At 36.6% G+C, this 15,803-nt stretch overlaps 1 protein-coding gene across 2 annotated transcripts in view; it reads left to right on the forward strand.

Moving 5' to 3' along the window:
• Positions 1 to 15,803, forward strand: part of VCAN (versican) — a 115,680-nt gene that overhangs the window by 68,597 nt on the left and 31,280 nt on the right. For both annotated transcript variants that reach the window (XM_011377726.2, XM_023523149.1), the window contains 2 exons: positions 6,642 to 11,885; positions 15,153 to 15,266. In XM_011377726.2, the coding sequence (XP_011376028.1) occupies positions 6,642 to 11,885; positions 15,153 to 15,266 (5,358 nt within the window). The remainder of the gene's footprint in view (positions 1 to 6,641; positions 11,886 to 15,152; positions 15,267 to 15,803) is intronic.

The raw sequence follows: 15,803 nt of genomic DNA on the forward strand, positions 1-15,803 counted from the left end.
TTTACATTTGAAAATACCAGTGATTACTGCCTTAATATATAAGCCTGTATGGAATGCTAGATTTGAAAAGAAAATGAATGATTAAAAAAAAATTGAGACTGCACCTGAACATTTAGATTACCTGGATTTTTATAACCATAAGAGTCTTTAGTATTTGAGTTATCTGTATGGTACTTCAGTTTTATCTCAGAATTTGAGCTGTTATTGCAGCCAAAGAACAATTTCTTCAGTCTAAAATGCAAATCTTTCAAAGGAAGTATCAAAGTAGTAGAATGTAAACTTTTTCATTCTTGATGATAACTATAGACATTCTTTTAACTAAATTCCCAAAAGAAGAGCTAAGTAGCCAGAGTATGAAGAGCATTGTGTTTAAAGGATCCCTTCCCATTAATTATGAAATATAGAACTTAGTAAGGTAGTGAAATAAAAATATAAAACAACTAGGGAATTTATAAGTAAGAAACAATATGACATAAATCCTATAGCATAAGATACAACCAGCTTGGGCTGAGGCATTTTAGAGAAGATATGTTAGAGAACTGAGGGCTTCAGCTGGATCATTCATAAATGTATAGGTGAAGTTCAAAGGAGAATTTATAAAGCATTCCAAATTGGAGGCAGGATGGTTCTTCTTGAGCAGAAGTCTGAGATGAGAATGAGGATATCGAGATAGTGACCTAAAGCTGCTGGTCTCCAGTGCAGAGAAGCAAAGAATGACAACAGAGAACTGGAAAAAAAAAAAAAAAGGGTAAAGTGTAAATGTGGGGTTGTTTGAATATTCTTTAGAAGAGGTAATCAGAAACTATTACTGAATTTTGAAGAAAGAAGTGGTGTAATATTAAAAATAAAATGGTGTTTGGTATACTTTAGCTTAATAGCTACAATTTGAAGAGGCATTTGTTTTACTTTAGTCAAAGCATTTAAATTTTTTAAATCTATAAATCTGATCAAAGCATTTTTCTGGCGTTAAGTTATAAGGTCATCTGTCATCTCTCTCTCTCTCTCTCTCTCTCTCTCTCTCTCTCTATCTATCTATCATGTATCTAAATAGGCTTTTGACAATGTTAGAAAACTAGAGTGAAAAAGACAATAGAAGTAGTGCCCTATGGTTGGTTTTTGTTTATTTGTTCTACTTTTAAAGAAATGTTTGGAAACCAAATAACCTGGCTTACTTCTCTTTCATTTAGCTCTGTATCTTATTGTTCAGAAATGTTTGAAGGTCCCAAAAGTACTGATTATGCTCTTCCACAAAGCTTTTACTCTTTAAAAATTGGAGGTTATGAAGTCCTTTGGGCCTATTCTATAAGCAAGAGGAGCTCACTCTCAATGATCTCTTCTTAAGCACACTTAGACCAGCTGACTATATCTTTCCCCTTCACAGAATAGCATTATTAGAGGATTATCTGAAGTTGGGAAAAGAGATGATTCCCATTTATCATCCTCATAACATGTCTGCCTCATAAAAGTGAGGTCATCAGAAACACTTACACTGTCTATACATATATATTACTCTCTCTGGGTGTAAAATTCATGAATTGAGAAATATTGAGCTTCTTGATCAGCAAGAGGGGACTGTCAGTTTAAGATAACATGCTTGGGTGGTGCAACAAATGAACCTCAGCTAGCAGAGCTAATAGAGAGAGATGGGTCACCGAATCCAATATTGATCTCCCAACCTTTAGTTCAATCTCTCTCATTTCTAGGGAGATTGAGTACTGATGTAAGTATCACGATTTTCAATTATTAAGGTAATTAAGAATACAAAACTATTGGACAAGATTTGGGGAAGGCGTTTATATCCTGATTACTAATGTCAATTTTTTTTTTAACGTCCTGAGTTGGCATCATTTTTAGTATCTCAAATTTTGAAAATGTCGAGGAATTTAGGATGAGATAATCTGTTTGAAATTCACATTAGACAGTTTTCTTTGCTTCATAAGGTGTCAGTTAGCATTTTATTTTAAGTAAGAACATATCAAAGATGAATAAAATTGAAGCATTTGTTTCTCACTAATTATTGAATCTACAGCTATCTATTAGAAAACCTAAACATCTTAAATAACTTCAAGTTTTCTCTATTTAAATTCTGTTTATTGTATTTTTAAAATAAGGAAACAAAATCTTTTTTGTTGCTCATTAAAATAAAATCCATTTTAATAAAGAAATATGATACTAACATAATTCTGCTGAGTAGATTGGTAAATGCTTACATTTAATTAAAAGCTCTTAAACTTAAATTGTAAAATTCCCTAAAGAGAACATGAACTTGAGCCAGCTGCCTATGCATCTTAGCAACTGTTTTGTGTCTGCTAACAGTATGACTGGAAGACTTGTGCTATGTCTACAAAACTCTGCCATGAAGTACTTAAAAATACTTGGTGAATAATTTGAGGTCAGCTGGCAATAAAGCTTTGTGCGAAATGCCACTAAAAAAAATCTATTAACTATGGTACCAGTATATTCAAGTCAAGCTGTTAAAATACATTCATATAAACATAGAAAAGATTATACATACACTGCGTAGAGTTCTGTGGTTTGACTCTTGAAATCCAAATAAAAGTTATATTAGCCTTAGAATAAAATTCTAAAATAGAGCAGTGTTTTATAAGGACTCGTTCATCCAAGAGGTGGAAACATTAATTATTCCATCAGGTTGCACCGTTAGTACAAAATAGAGCAGATCATGATTTTGGAGTCAGATATCTGTTTTCACCATAATACAGGTGCCCCCACCCCCACCCCATCCCCTGCCTCACCCTACAAAGACACTTTTTTAGTTCGCAATAATTATAGCTTTTGCAACTGTCTGATAACAGTGTGGTGATAAGAAAGAAGGGGGATGAAATTATTTCAACAACTGAATAAACAAAGGTGAGCTTAATTAATTAAGATAATGCTGTTTAAAACGATTCTCTGTTTTCTACTATTCTGAAGGCTAGTGAGATCAGATACTTGGAAAGCAGGTGGAAAATGAATTATATTTTAAATGTAATAATTGGTACATTGGCAATGTGTAAACTCAAAATGTTTCCTTTTAAAATAAGGAGAAAAGAGTTTAGTAAGGCCATTTCTCTAACCTGTTGGCAAGAGCATTTGTTTCTGAGAGTGAGAAAGAGCAAGAGAGAGAGAGAGACTTGGAAGATACCCTTGGAGGTCTTAGGTCTCCATAAAGTTGGTAGGCAAGTGTCTGCTATACAGTCAGATACATAATAGATGCTCAGTAAATTTTGTGCAATAAATTGGCCTTTGAGGAGATAATAAAATTGGATGACATGCATGATTGTGGTAGTGAATTAAATTTTGTGTGCAAACACCAGTATGAAGCCAATCTGTGTCTGAAGTATTTGCAAAGGCCATTTCTCTGCTATGGTTGTATTGCTGTGATTGAAATACTGTGATATTTATTTTGATGAGAAAATGGAATACTGTACCTAACAATTGAATCATTTGGTGAAATAGTCTAATATGATGGTCTAAAGTGCTAAGGGAAGTCCTCATAGATTTATGAGTAATAAGAAATGTTAGAGCTCCTTATCCAAGTGGAAAATGGACACAAAGAATGTTATACTTTGTTCATTGGAGCTAAAATTAGAGGATATAAAGTGAATTCCAGGGTCTTTATTTAATGAAATTGAGTAGACTAAATAAAAGTGATAGCCAATGAAATTATTATATAAGTTGATTCTCAATTAAAGTTCTTTCTTTTCTGGAAAAACATTTTATTTTTAAATTATTCATTTTTTTATAAAATATTTAGGTGAACATCATGACGTGTCAGTTCCTTTGACATGTTGACATTTGACACAATGACAACCTAGTGTCTTCTTTCTCTTTCCCTGCTTTTCTCCACTCTATTTATTTTCAAAACTACCGACATCATATTTGATGGAATCACCTTCCATAATGACTCACTAGGAAGATCATGGGATATGTTTATATCCATTTTTTAATATTATTTTTTTAAAAGTAAGGAATTTGTTTAGAAACCCAAACAAATCTATAACAATAACGAGTGTTTTTGCCCTATTCCTAGCCTAGGAGTTTATAAATAAATAATATCGATCAATCAGTTATTTTCTTATTTATCCTTGTGTTTGGCTGGAGAAGCTTGGCTGAATGGTTTGTTTTATCTCTTCTATTATAAAAAGGTACAAAATATGGTGGCTTTGCTTTCTATGCTTGACACAGATTCATGTTTCTTATTTAAATTTTTTTTTCTGTATTTAAATGGAAGATACTATATGAATTTAGTGTCTGTGTGTATGATACTTCTTAATATGAATTCTAGTTTTATTTACACTTAATGAAAAGGTTGAATGTAAAACAAAGGTATAAGCATTAAGATAGGCGCAGTTTCAAAACTCCAGTTAAATCCTACGAAGTTGTATAGAATAACGGAGTCCGACTTAACTATATTCAGATGGTGTTCACAGTGAGAGACTACTTAATTTATATAGAATTATTGATGTGATATTTCAAGAGATTAGTTCATGCAAAAGGCATTTAAAATTCATTCTCTCATACGCATATATGTGCGTATGCATATATATTCCCTCATTCTTTTTTCATAGCGAAAATGTAGGCTTCACCACAAGCCATATTAAAAATGTTATTCTCTGAAAATTTTATTTTCTTTTAAAACATACACCATGAGGCACTATTAGATCACTGTAACAGCTTCAGTAATCTAATATCGAACATACTTATTCGTTTAATTATTTTTTTTGAAAAAAGGAAAAGCATTTAGTCATTTTCTTAAGTTTGGCGATTAGAGTAGTTGCAACATCTGTGACAGAAATCATCTATATTCATTTTATATCTTGAATATACTAGGATTATGCATTGATCTCACTTCTCTTATGGTAGAAATGTTTTTTCATTCCTTTGGTTACCCATGAGCCTTTCTTTGCCTAATAGAAAGGCTAAGTGTATGGAGTAGAATGGGATGGAAATATAAAAAATGAGCTGTAATATGTGAAAGTTAATAAGGAAGAGCACATAGTTAGGGTAAGAGTAACCCAGCCCTACACAAGTACTATTTTTTACAGTGAAGATAATACAGTGAAGACATGATGGCATATGAAGAGTTTCCTTTTTTAAAAAATTAGAGTGAAAGGGATAAATGTAAATATAGTATATGTCTTCTAGTTACATAAGTCATTCATTTTTTAAAACAAACCATAGTTCAAAACATAGAAGGAGGTTTGTGGAGTTTTTATGGATAGTTCATATACTTCCATACTTACATCGATGCATAGAGAATACAAGCAATACCGGTTCTTTCTCAGTAGGGTTTTTTTCTTTCCTGACTTATCAGTAAATACTACATGTTTATCCTTTCACATATGGAAGGGAGCGCCTTCTGGCAACAGGAACACTCTCCCTACCAATGGGGAGCAGGGTGGCTCCGTCGTAATTATTCCTCCCGTAAGCTTCTCTGGTTCAGCCTGAGCATGTATGACATGGATTGGGGCTAGGCCGAAAACTAATTCTGCAACAGTATTCCTAGGGGCTGGAGGGCGAGACTGTGCAATCCTCCATGTTTTGCTTTGTCTTTTTTATGGGTCAGCGCACCCACAGGCCCCTTTTTACACTGCTGTGACACTGGGAGTAGGGCAGCTGTAGTGGCAGGACCCTCTCTCTTGGGAAAACTGAATTGCATTCTGTTGAAAGTGAGGGCCCAGAATTTCCCCCTTCCTGGTGCCCAGACAAGGAGCTTTGATGGTGTATTTCTGGAGGCAGAAAAGTCAACGGGGTTTAGTGGTTGGCACCCTACAATAATTTACAATATAGAGAATGTACTGAGGATATCTGTTATTTATTTAAAGTATGTTCATTCAAATGTTAGTTGTGACTCTTAAACATCTTTTGGAAGAAATATATATATATTTTTTTAAAAGAAACAAAAATGAACCAAACCAAGGCAACCTTCAAGAAAGAAAAAAAGGGAAAAAAGGGAAAGGCCCCTCCCTCCGGGGGCCTTTGGGGAACCAACCCAGGGGGGAAAAAACCCCCCCGCCAAAGCCTCCCGCCCCTTGGGAAGCCGCCACAACCTAAGCAACCAAAGCCTGGTTCAACCGTGCAAGGGGGAAAAGGTGGCAATGCAATGGGAAAAGGCCGCAAAAAAAACCCCCCTCTACTTTTCTGAAAGCAGTCTTTTGTAAATAGATCGTGGCAAAAGTCTGGGGAAAAAAATCTCTTCTCATTTCTCTATGGAATAGAGAGTGTCTAAGCACCCCCTTACATAAAGGACAATAATCAACTACTTTTTCTGTATGATTTGGTCTTAATTTTTAAATTGTTTTTCAGCTCATACAAAGGTGAATTCGCACATTTCTCAATGACAATGTATATATGTGATTTCTTTTTTCATTTTACAGTCTGTTTTGTTAAACATGTTAAAGAGTTTTCATAACTGTTTCTATAATCTTAAATTGGATTTATTTTCCTATTCTTAATATAAAACAGCAAGTCTGAAGACTGAGAACTATGTGTAGAAGGGTGATTGCACTTAACGTAAAAAGAGTTGAATCTTTCCTTGTGTGTGTGAGTGTGATCTACCAGCCTTGCTATCGATTTCTTCTGTCATACACTGCCAAATCTTCTATTTAAGTATTGTGAAAACTCTTTGTTTTTTTCAGGTCGAATGAGTGATTTGAGTGTAATTGGTCATCCAATAGATTCAGAATCTAAAGAAGATGAACCTTGTAGTGAAGAAACAGATCCAGAGGACCATATAATTGCTGAAATTTTACCTGAGTTAATTGAGATAGATCTATACCACAGTGAAGAAGATGAAGAGGACGATGAAGACTGTGCAAATGCTACTGAAGTAACGACCACCCCATCAGTACAGTACATAAATGGGAAACATCTAGTCACCACTGTGCCCAAGGACCCAGAGGCGGCAGAAGCCAGGCGTGGCCAATTTGAAAGTGTTGCACCTTCTCAGAATTTTTCAGACAGCAGTGAAAGTGATACTCATCATTTTATAATAGCTGAAACTGGATCATCTACTGCCGTGCAACCTAATGAATCTAAAGAAACAACTGAATCGCTTGAAATTACATGGAAGCCTGAAACTTACCCTGAAACACCAGAACACTTTTCAAGTGGGGAGTCTGATGTTTTCCCCACAGTTTCATTCCATGAGCGAGAAGCCACAGAGGGACCAGAATCGGTCACAGAGAAAGGTCCTGAACTTGATAATCTGGTGCATGGACGTGCTGAACCTGAACCTCTGTCTTCTGAAGAGTCTTCAGGAGAAATTGCCACTGACCAAGAATCTCCAGAAATGATCTTTTCAAGGGCTACAGAAGTAACATTTGGTGAAGAGGCAGAAAAAAGTACTTCTTTCACCTATACTCCACGTACAGTTCCAAGTTCTGGGTCAGCAGATGTTTCGGAGGAAGTATCAATTACCTTAACAGGAAATCCCTGGCCTGCTGACCCATTGTCCACTGCGGAAAGCTGGGTGGAAATAGCCTCGAGACAAACTGTAGAGCTCTCAGGGAGCCCTTCAATTCCAATTCCTGAAGGGTCTGGGAAAGCAGAAGAAGATAAAGATAAAATGTTCACCATGGTAACTGATTTATCACAGAGAAATACTACAGATACACTGGTTACTTTAGACACTAGCAAGATCATGATCACAGACAACCTTTTTGATGTTCCCGCAACCACCATTTACTCGGTTTCTGAACAACCTTCTTCAGAAGTAGTGCCTACCAAATTTGTACGGGAAATAGACACATCTGAGTGGGTTTTCAGTACATCTCTTGAGGGAAAGAAAAGGAAATATGAGGAGGAGGGAATCACAGGTACAGCTTCTACATTTCAGCTTCATTTGCCTACACAGACATCGGATAAATTAATTTTACCTCCTGAATTAGAAAACTCAAATCAAGCTACGTCTAGTGATTCAGCATCTGCTACCAGGAACAGTTTTATGTCCTTGATGACACCTACAAAGTCGGAAAGGGAAATGACAAGTTCTACTCTTGTCTTTACAGAAACAAATGTCTTTGACAATTCGGGGACACAGAACACTGAGCCCAACAGTAGCAGCCAGCCTGGGGTTCAAGAAGGGCTGTCCACTGTCTTAGGTACCTCCATCTCTCTCTTTATGGAGCAGGGCTCTGGAGAATCTGCTGCTGACCCAGAAACCACCACTTTTTCTGTATTTCCATTAAATTTAGAGCCTGAACCTCAAACCAAAAAGGAAGCAGCTGCCACTTGGTCTCCCCATGTGGAAACTATATTCCCTTTTGAGCCAACAGGACTAGTTTTGAATACTGTGATGGACAGAGAGGTTACTGAAATTATAAACCAAACATCCAAGGAATATCTGGCATCAGAGGTTTTAAGGGAGCCAAAGAATGAGGCAGAAATAAAGGGCTTTTCTCCAGAGTTTCCTTTGGAGGAAGATTTCAGTGGTGACTTTAAAGAATACTCAACAATATCTCATCCCATTACAAAAGAAGAAGAAAGAGTAGTAATGGAAGGCTCTGGGGATGTAGCATTTAAGGATACCCAGATTTTACCATCTGCAATACCTGCTTCAGATCACATCAGTTACACAGCTGACTTGGAAGGACCTGAAGGCACCTTAGCTAGCACTTCAGCCTTCCCTTGGGAAGAGTTCACAGCCTCAGCTGAGGGCTCAGGTGAGCAATTGGTCTCAGTCAGAAGTTCTGTTGACCAAATGTTTCCTAGTGCTGTGGGAAATGTTCTTGGTACAGAGTCCCCGTTTATTGACCAAGTATTAGGAGAAGAAGGTACTATCAAAGAAGATGATAAAGGATCCACCATTTTACCAAGAGCAGAAGCTGAAGGTACTGAAGCTCCAACAGAAAAGGGGGAAGTGAAGGTCGATGGCACAGTTTCAGTGGACTTTCCCCAGACAACAGAACCAACCAAATTATGGTCCATGCAAGAAATCAACCCCGTAAGACAAGAAATTGAAACTGAAGCAGCATCAGAGGTAAAGCTTCAAGAACAAAAGTCTTTTGACTCCCCGCAAAGCTCTGTTGCACCAGAACAAACAATTTTTGATTCACAAACATTTACCGAAACTGGATTCCGAATCACAGATTTTTCTCCACTAACGACAAAGATAACTTACAGTACCGGTGAGGAAATGGAGGAAAGCATTTCCTTAGTTGACACGTCTCCTCCAGATCTAGATGCAAAGGGTTTGGAACCTTACACTACTCTCCCTGAAGTTACTAAAAAATCTCATTTTTTCTTAGCTACTGCCTCAGTGACTGAATCTATACTAGCTGAAAGTATAGTTACAGATTCATCAATCAAAGAGGAAGAAATTGTAAAACCCTTCCCCAAAGTTATGGGACCAATAATTAAAGAGTCTGATACTAATCTTTTATTCTCTGGACTGGGATCAGGAGAGGAAGTTTTGCCTTCTACAGTGTCAGTGAATTTTACTGAAATGGAACAAATCGTTAGCACATTATATCCCCGGACTTCTCAAGTGGAAAGATTAGAAACCAGCATCTTAAGTGATACAACTGAAGACTATGAGGGAATGGGAAATGTGGCAAATGAAGTTAGACCACTCATTTCCAAAACAGACAACATCTCCGAAGATAGTGAGACAGCATCCAGCACAACATTACTCGAAATTTTAAGTGACACCAGGACAAAAGGACCCTCGATAGTACCTCTCACTTTCTCCACAGACAATGAACATCCTCAGAATCAGACTCACAGTTGGGCAGAAGAAATCCAGACTAGTAGACCCCCAACTATGACTGAACAAATCTCTAATGAGAACTCTTCAGCAGCAGAAATTAGAGCAACAATAACCTCTTCCACTGATTTTCTGCCTAGAGCTTATGGTTTTGAAATGGCCAAAGGATCTGTTACATCAGCACCAAAACTATCTGACTTGTTTTATGAACATTCTGGAGAAGGATCTGGGGAACTGGCTATAGCTGATTTAGTCCACACCTCTGGAACTACTCAGGCAACCGGGCAAGGAGGTACCACATTTGTTTCTGATAGATCCCTGGAAAAACATCCTGAGGATCCAAGTGCTAACGCCGTTACTGTCACTGGATTCCCAATGGTTTCAGTGGTGTTGCCTCTTCATTCAGAGCAGAATGAAAGCTCCCTTGATCCAACTAGCACACTGTCAAATACAGTGTCGTATAAGAGGTCCACAGAAGGTGCTGCGAATAGTTTCCAGGACACTTTCACGGGATTCGAGGGTGCCACCTTAAAACCTGACAGAAGAAAAGCCACTGGAAATGTTATCATAGATCTGGACAAAGAGGACAAGGATTTAATATTGACAATTACAGAGAGTGCCATCCTTGAAATTCTACCTGAGCTGACATCAGATAAAAATACTATCATAGATATTGATCACACTAAACCCATCTACGAAGACATCCTTGGAATGCAGACGGACATAGATCCAGAGATACCATCAGGACCACAAGGCAGTAATGAAGAAAGTACTCAAGTTCAAGAGAAGTATGAGGCAACTGTTAATCTTTCCTTAACTGAGGAAAACTTTGAGGGCTCCGGTGACACTCTTCTGGCTAGCTACACTCAGGCAGCACACAACGAATTAATGACTTCTGAAGATGGAAGCCAAGTCAACCACATGAGCTTGATTTTTACAACTGGGATCCCCATCCCAAGCACAGAAACAGAATTAGATATTTTGCTTCCCACAGCAACATCCCTGCCCATTCCTAGTAAGTCTGCCACAGTTCATCCAAACATTGAAGAACGAAAAGTGGAAACAAAAGCCCTGGAAGACATCTTGGAGTCGAGCACTTTGTCTGATGGTCAAGCCATTGCAGACCAAAGTGAAGTAATATCAACATTGGGTCATCTGGAAAGGACACAGGAAGAGTATGAAGAAAAGAAATATGTAGGTCCTTCTTTTCAGCCAGAATTCTCTTCAGGAGCTGGGGAGGCACTGATAGACTCTACACCCCACGTAAGTATTGGTACTACCCATCTTGTTGCTCAGAGTTCAACAGAGGCACCTAATATGATGGAAGGATCTAATCCCCCAGATTACGCTGATATAACGTCAGCACTTTTTGCTTTTGAAAAGTTGTCTTCTCAGACACCATCATCCACGTTCACTGTCCACTTAGGCAGTGGAGCCTCTGAGCACACAGAGGGCCCCCAGCCAAGTGCTCTGCCCGGTGTAGATGCCAGCACGTCTCAAACATCCCCAGGAAAACTTGCAGATATTGAAGTGACTTTCAAACCATCAAGTGAAGAGTATTTACATATAACTGGGCCTCCAACTCTATCTCCTGACACAGAATTAGAACCTACAGAAGATGAAAGTAAATCTAAGTTTTTAGAACAAATGGAAGCCTCTCCCACAGAACTAACTGCTGAAGAAGGAACTGAGATTCTCCAAGATTCTCAAAATAAAACCAATGTTCAACTTTCTGCAGAAATAATCAAGGTATTTCCTAGCATGAGAACACCTGAGGCTGGAACTGTTGTCACAGCTGCTGGTGAAATTAAGCTAGAGGGCGCTACACTGTGGCCACCATCTACTTCTGCTTCTGCAACTTATGGGGCTGAGGCAAATGTGGTGCCTCAGCCCAGCCCACAGACTTCTGAGAGGCCCACTGTTCCTTCTTCTCTGGAAATAAACCCTGAAACGCAAGCAGCTTTGATCAGAGGGCAAGATTCTACAGTAGCAGCATCAGAACAGCAAGGATCGGCGAGAATTCTTGATTCCAATAATCAGGCAACAGTACGCCCTGCAGAGTTAAGTACTGTACTTGAAACACCATCACTTTACCTTCCGGAAACTTCTAATGAAACCGGTTTCCTGATTGGCATGAATGAAGAGTCAGTGGAAGGCACAGCAGTCTATTTACCAGGTAAGGTCACAACATCAATAAATCTGTTTCCAAACTTGGAAATAGTCCCTTGGTCTTAACACATATATGTAAGTAATTTTTATTGTAATGTTAAATCAGTGGAGATTTTTATATTGTTCACATAACAACAGGCCAGGTTACAGTATTAAGTCCATAATGAGATGCAAAGAAAGTAAGTACAGATTATTTCTGAGCTTTATGGATGTTCTTTGTATTTTTTCCGGGTTTTAGAAACAACATACAATTGTACCATGGTAAAACTGGAATTGTTAGTGGTGTAAAAATTCACTTTCCTTTTACTCATAACTAAAGTATTGCTTTGTCTTATGTCTCATAGTTACACATCTTAGTTTTAAAAAGAGAAAAGAATCTACTTTTTAAAAATCTCCCAATGATGGGTTCTATTATGGCAATATCAAAATTTGTCAGGTCTTTAAACTTTAACAGTAGTAAATAGCTCTAATAAACATTTTACATAGTTTGTGCAATATGAGTTATCAGTTCGTACTTTTCTGTAATTTCCTTACTCCAGGTAGTTTACACAATGCTATAATGCTTCTAATGCAGTGACTAGCCATAGTGGGTATTCATTATTTATTCACGTTTTGCCTGTCACAAGAGGATTTCTGTTTTGTGTGTGTGTGTGTGTGTGTGTGTGTGTGTGTGTGTGTGTGTGTGTGTTTTACTGAGTAGACAGAAAGCATGAATTTAATACTGGTTCATATAGACTATCTTATTTGATCGTCACGAAAGGCTATACAATATATACTGCTATCCCCATTTATAAGAAAGGTTCTGTAATTTGCCAGCGTTGCACAGCCACACTCACCTTGGCAAAAGTGGGATTTGAACCCAGATCAGCCACACTCAAAAATCCATGGTCTTTTCATTGTTCTTTGTGGTTTCCTATTAATACAGTATAAAAATAGATAGTTGATATTTAATGACATGTAAATCAGAAATTTTGAAATTTTTACTTTGTAGAATTTGTTATTTTTTTTTAATCTAGCCTGATAATGTTGAGGAAACTGTTGTAATGGTGCTTTCCAGGAACATTATTTAAATAATAATGTCAGTAGGGTCCACAAGTAGCCATCATCACCTAACTGCTACCTAGAAAAGAAGATCAGTACTTCAAGGGCTGTGTTGGTTAAAGATATGTTTTATTTTAATGAATATATTTTACAGCATGACTATACTTAGAATTATTCTTCTGATTGTTTCGACATTCTTTTGTGCCACTAATGCTTCAGTTTGTTGTGCTTCAGATGGAGTGAAATAGTTGTAAAGTGCAACTTTTATAAATGACTTGAAGTATTTTATGAATAAAGTTGATCAAAGGTTGACTAAATTTTTGTCGTCACTCTATATTTAATCTGTAAATGATAAATTATCTGGCCAATATTTATTCTTTTGTAATTTAGTTGAAATATACTTCAGGTTGGTGAAAATATGATATAGAATCCATTGGTAATAACCATATACATATACAGAGAGTTAGTTTTGACAATGAATGAGAAACGCATACCACTTATCCAGTCCACGATGTTTACCTAGAATTAGAGCTTGTGTCTTCATCGCAAAACAGATTATTGCTTTAGGTTAATTCAGTACATGGCAGCTCATATTGGATTGCCTGGTCTATTTGTTGCAGATTCAACTTTCAGAGATTAATTCAAACTGTGTAGAGAATAAAGTTAGTATAAGTAAAACTTTCCTGCTAATCTACTTTAAGTCACAGAAAGACCCACTTTCTTGCCAAGTCCTTGTCCCATACTCTTAGCATGGTGTCTAGTGTTTGTAACGGGGACAATATCAGTAGCTCACATTTGTGTCACAATTTTACCAAGCACTTTCACGTCTGTGTCCTGTAGATTTTGCACTGAAGGCCACGTGTAGATTCATTGAATGTAGCCTCGTCTTCTATGCAGAGTATTTTCAAAGGCAGAAGGCTAAAATGTGAGATTTTTAAATATTTGTAGAAGTCTTAGAAAAGAGAATCTTAGAAAAATTGGGATAGTTTTTGAAGATGTAGGTGTAAGCATCTTAACTAACCTAATTAATTATAATGTTGAACCCCACACATGTGAATGTGAATCTATCAAGTCTTTCTAGTAGTCTAGAATTTACTTAACACTCAGAAAGTTTGAGTTTGACTCTCCTATGTGAAAAAGGCTCAATTATCTTCTATAGCAGTTCCTTGTTTATCTTACTATTCCTTAAGTTCATAGTTCATAAGTAGGTATTTTCTTTTCATGTGTAATTAATTTAGGATTTCAGGTCTAAAATTCTTGAAAATGTGGTTCTATTCCACATATAATCTATTTATCTCAATTAGTTTGTAAAACTTTAAATTGTATTTTGCATTTTGAACATTTCAAAAAAGGAATTCTAGAAAAATATTCAAATAATGAATATAGGCTGTTAATATAAAAACAATTATCCAAGCATTGTTAAAGAATAATAAATGTACTTCAAATAGTGTAAAAGTATTAGAAGAACATATTTTAAACTGTCTCTCCTCATAAATTTGTGTCTCTGGCCTATATATTTATCTGCTAGAAGTGTCGATTTTATTTGTGTTTTAATGAGAAAAATTGTAATAAAAATTGGGGGGTTTATTTTAGGTGAAGATTTGTGTTTGGGTTTGTTTTTATACAGTAGAGTTTAATCCATGTGTTGCTTTTCTTCAAGTATAGTTTAAAGGAGTACATTTGGAACGTGTTTTTGGAAAAAGCATATTAATGTAGCAGAAGAGACTTCAGTGCACACTTTCGAAGAAAAACAGTTTCTGAGCATTAAGTGGTAAAAGGCAATAATAATTCAAATGATGGTAACAAGCCAATCTGCTAAAAAGAATGCATGTTCTGTGTATTCAGCCATTTCACATGAACTAACCTCGTTTAAAAGAATACATTTCCATTCACTGTGCACATATGTGTAATCATTTTTGACTAAAATCAATTGCCATTATCATGCCAACTAAATCTGCAGTAGAATATATTAGTTGCCAGATACAGTACAAAATATTGTTTAAAAATAATGATGATTGAATCCCAGAAATGACTAAATGCGATTTGTAACAATTAGTTATAATGCCAAGAAACACTCTAGAGAGTAAAGTTAATGTTAATTTTTATCTGTAGTATCTCCAAATTGTTATGGTAAAGCTTATATTATTGTAACGATAAGTGACATTTTATGCTAAACTTCACTGAAGGTTAGAGATGAGCCTAATTACTTTTCTTACTTTGCTGAACATGATAGGACCTGATCGCTGCAAAACAAACCCGTGCCTTAATGGAGGCACCTGCTACTCTACTGAAGTTTCCTATGTGTGCACCTGTGTGCCAGGATACAGTGGCGACCAGTGTGAACTTGGTAAGTTGTCCTTGCCTGAGAGAGCGTATTGCTTTTCCAAAAGATATATCTGGGGAGAATTTATATTGCTCAAATAAATCAGAGGATTCCAGATAAACCCATGCATAGAAGAATTAAACGTTCGATGATGTTAAAACCATAGAGTAATTTAATGGGAAATGGGGAGAGATGGTTATTGAATTTTGTTAATATACCTAAAACTCAGTGAACCTTACTAAAGTCAGTTATATCTTTTCGTGATTTTTGTAGACAGGCTCTACAAATGTAAATTTGTGTAAATATTAACAAAAATTTTAATCTATTTCTTCAAATCTGGATATCGATACATAATCAATTTTAATACAAAGTTGGTTTTTTTTTTTTTAGAAAGTTATATTTTAAAACTAGGGAGTTTAGCTCTTATGTTTTGAGATAACTTGTTCCTCTGACTGTCCTTCTGTGGCTGCCTTCAGCAGCCTGTCTAACTCACCTCCACCTCAAGGAGGTGTGAGATTATCATCTTCCTCCCGTCTTTTGGGTTCCAATGAATATGATTTT

The sequence above is a fragment of the Pteropus vampyrus genome, unplaced genomic scaffold, assembly GCF_000151845.1.
Source record: "Pteropus vampyrus isolate Shadow unplaced genomic scaffold, Pvam_2.0 Scaffold11, whole genome shotgun sequence".
NCBI classification, from domain to species: domain Eukaryota; kingdom Metazoa; phylum Chordata; class Mammalia; order Chiroptera; family Pteropodidae; genus Pteropus; species Pteropus vampyrus.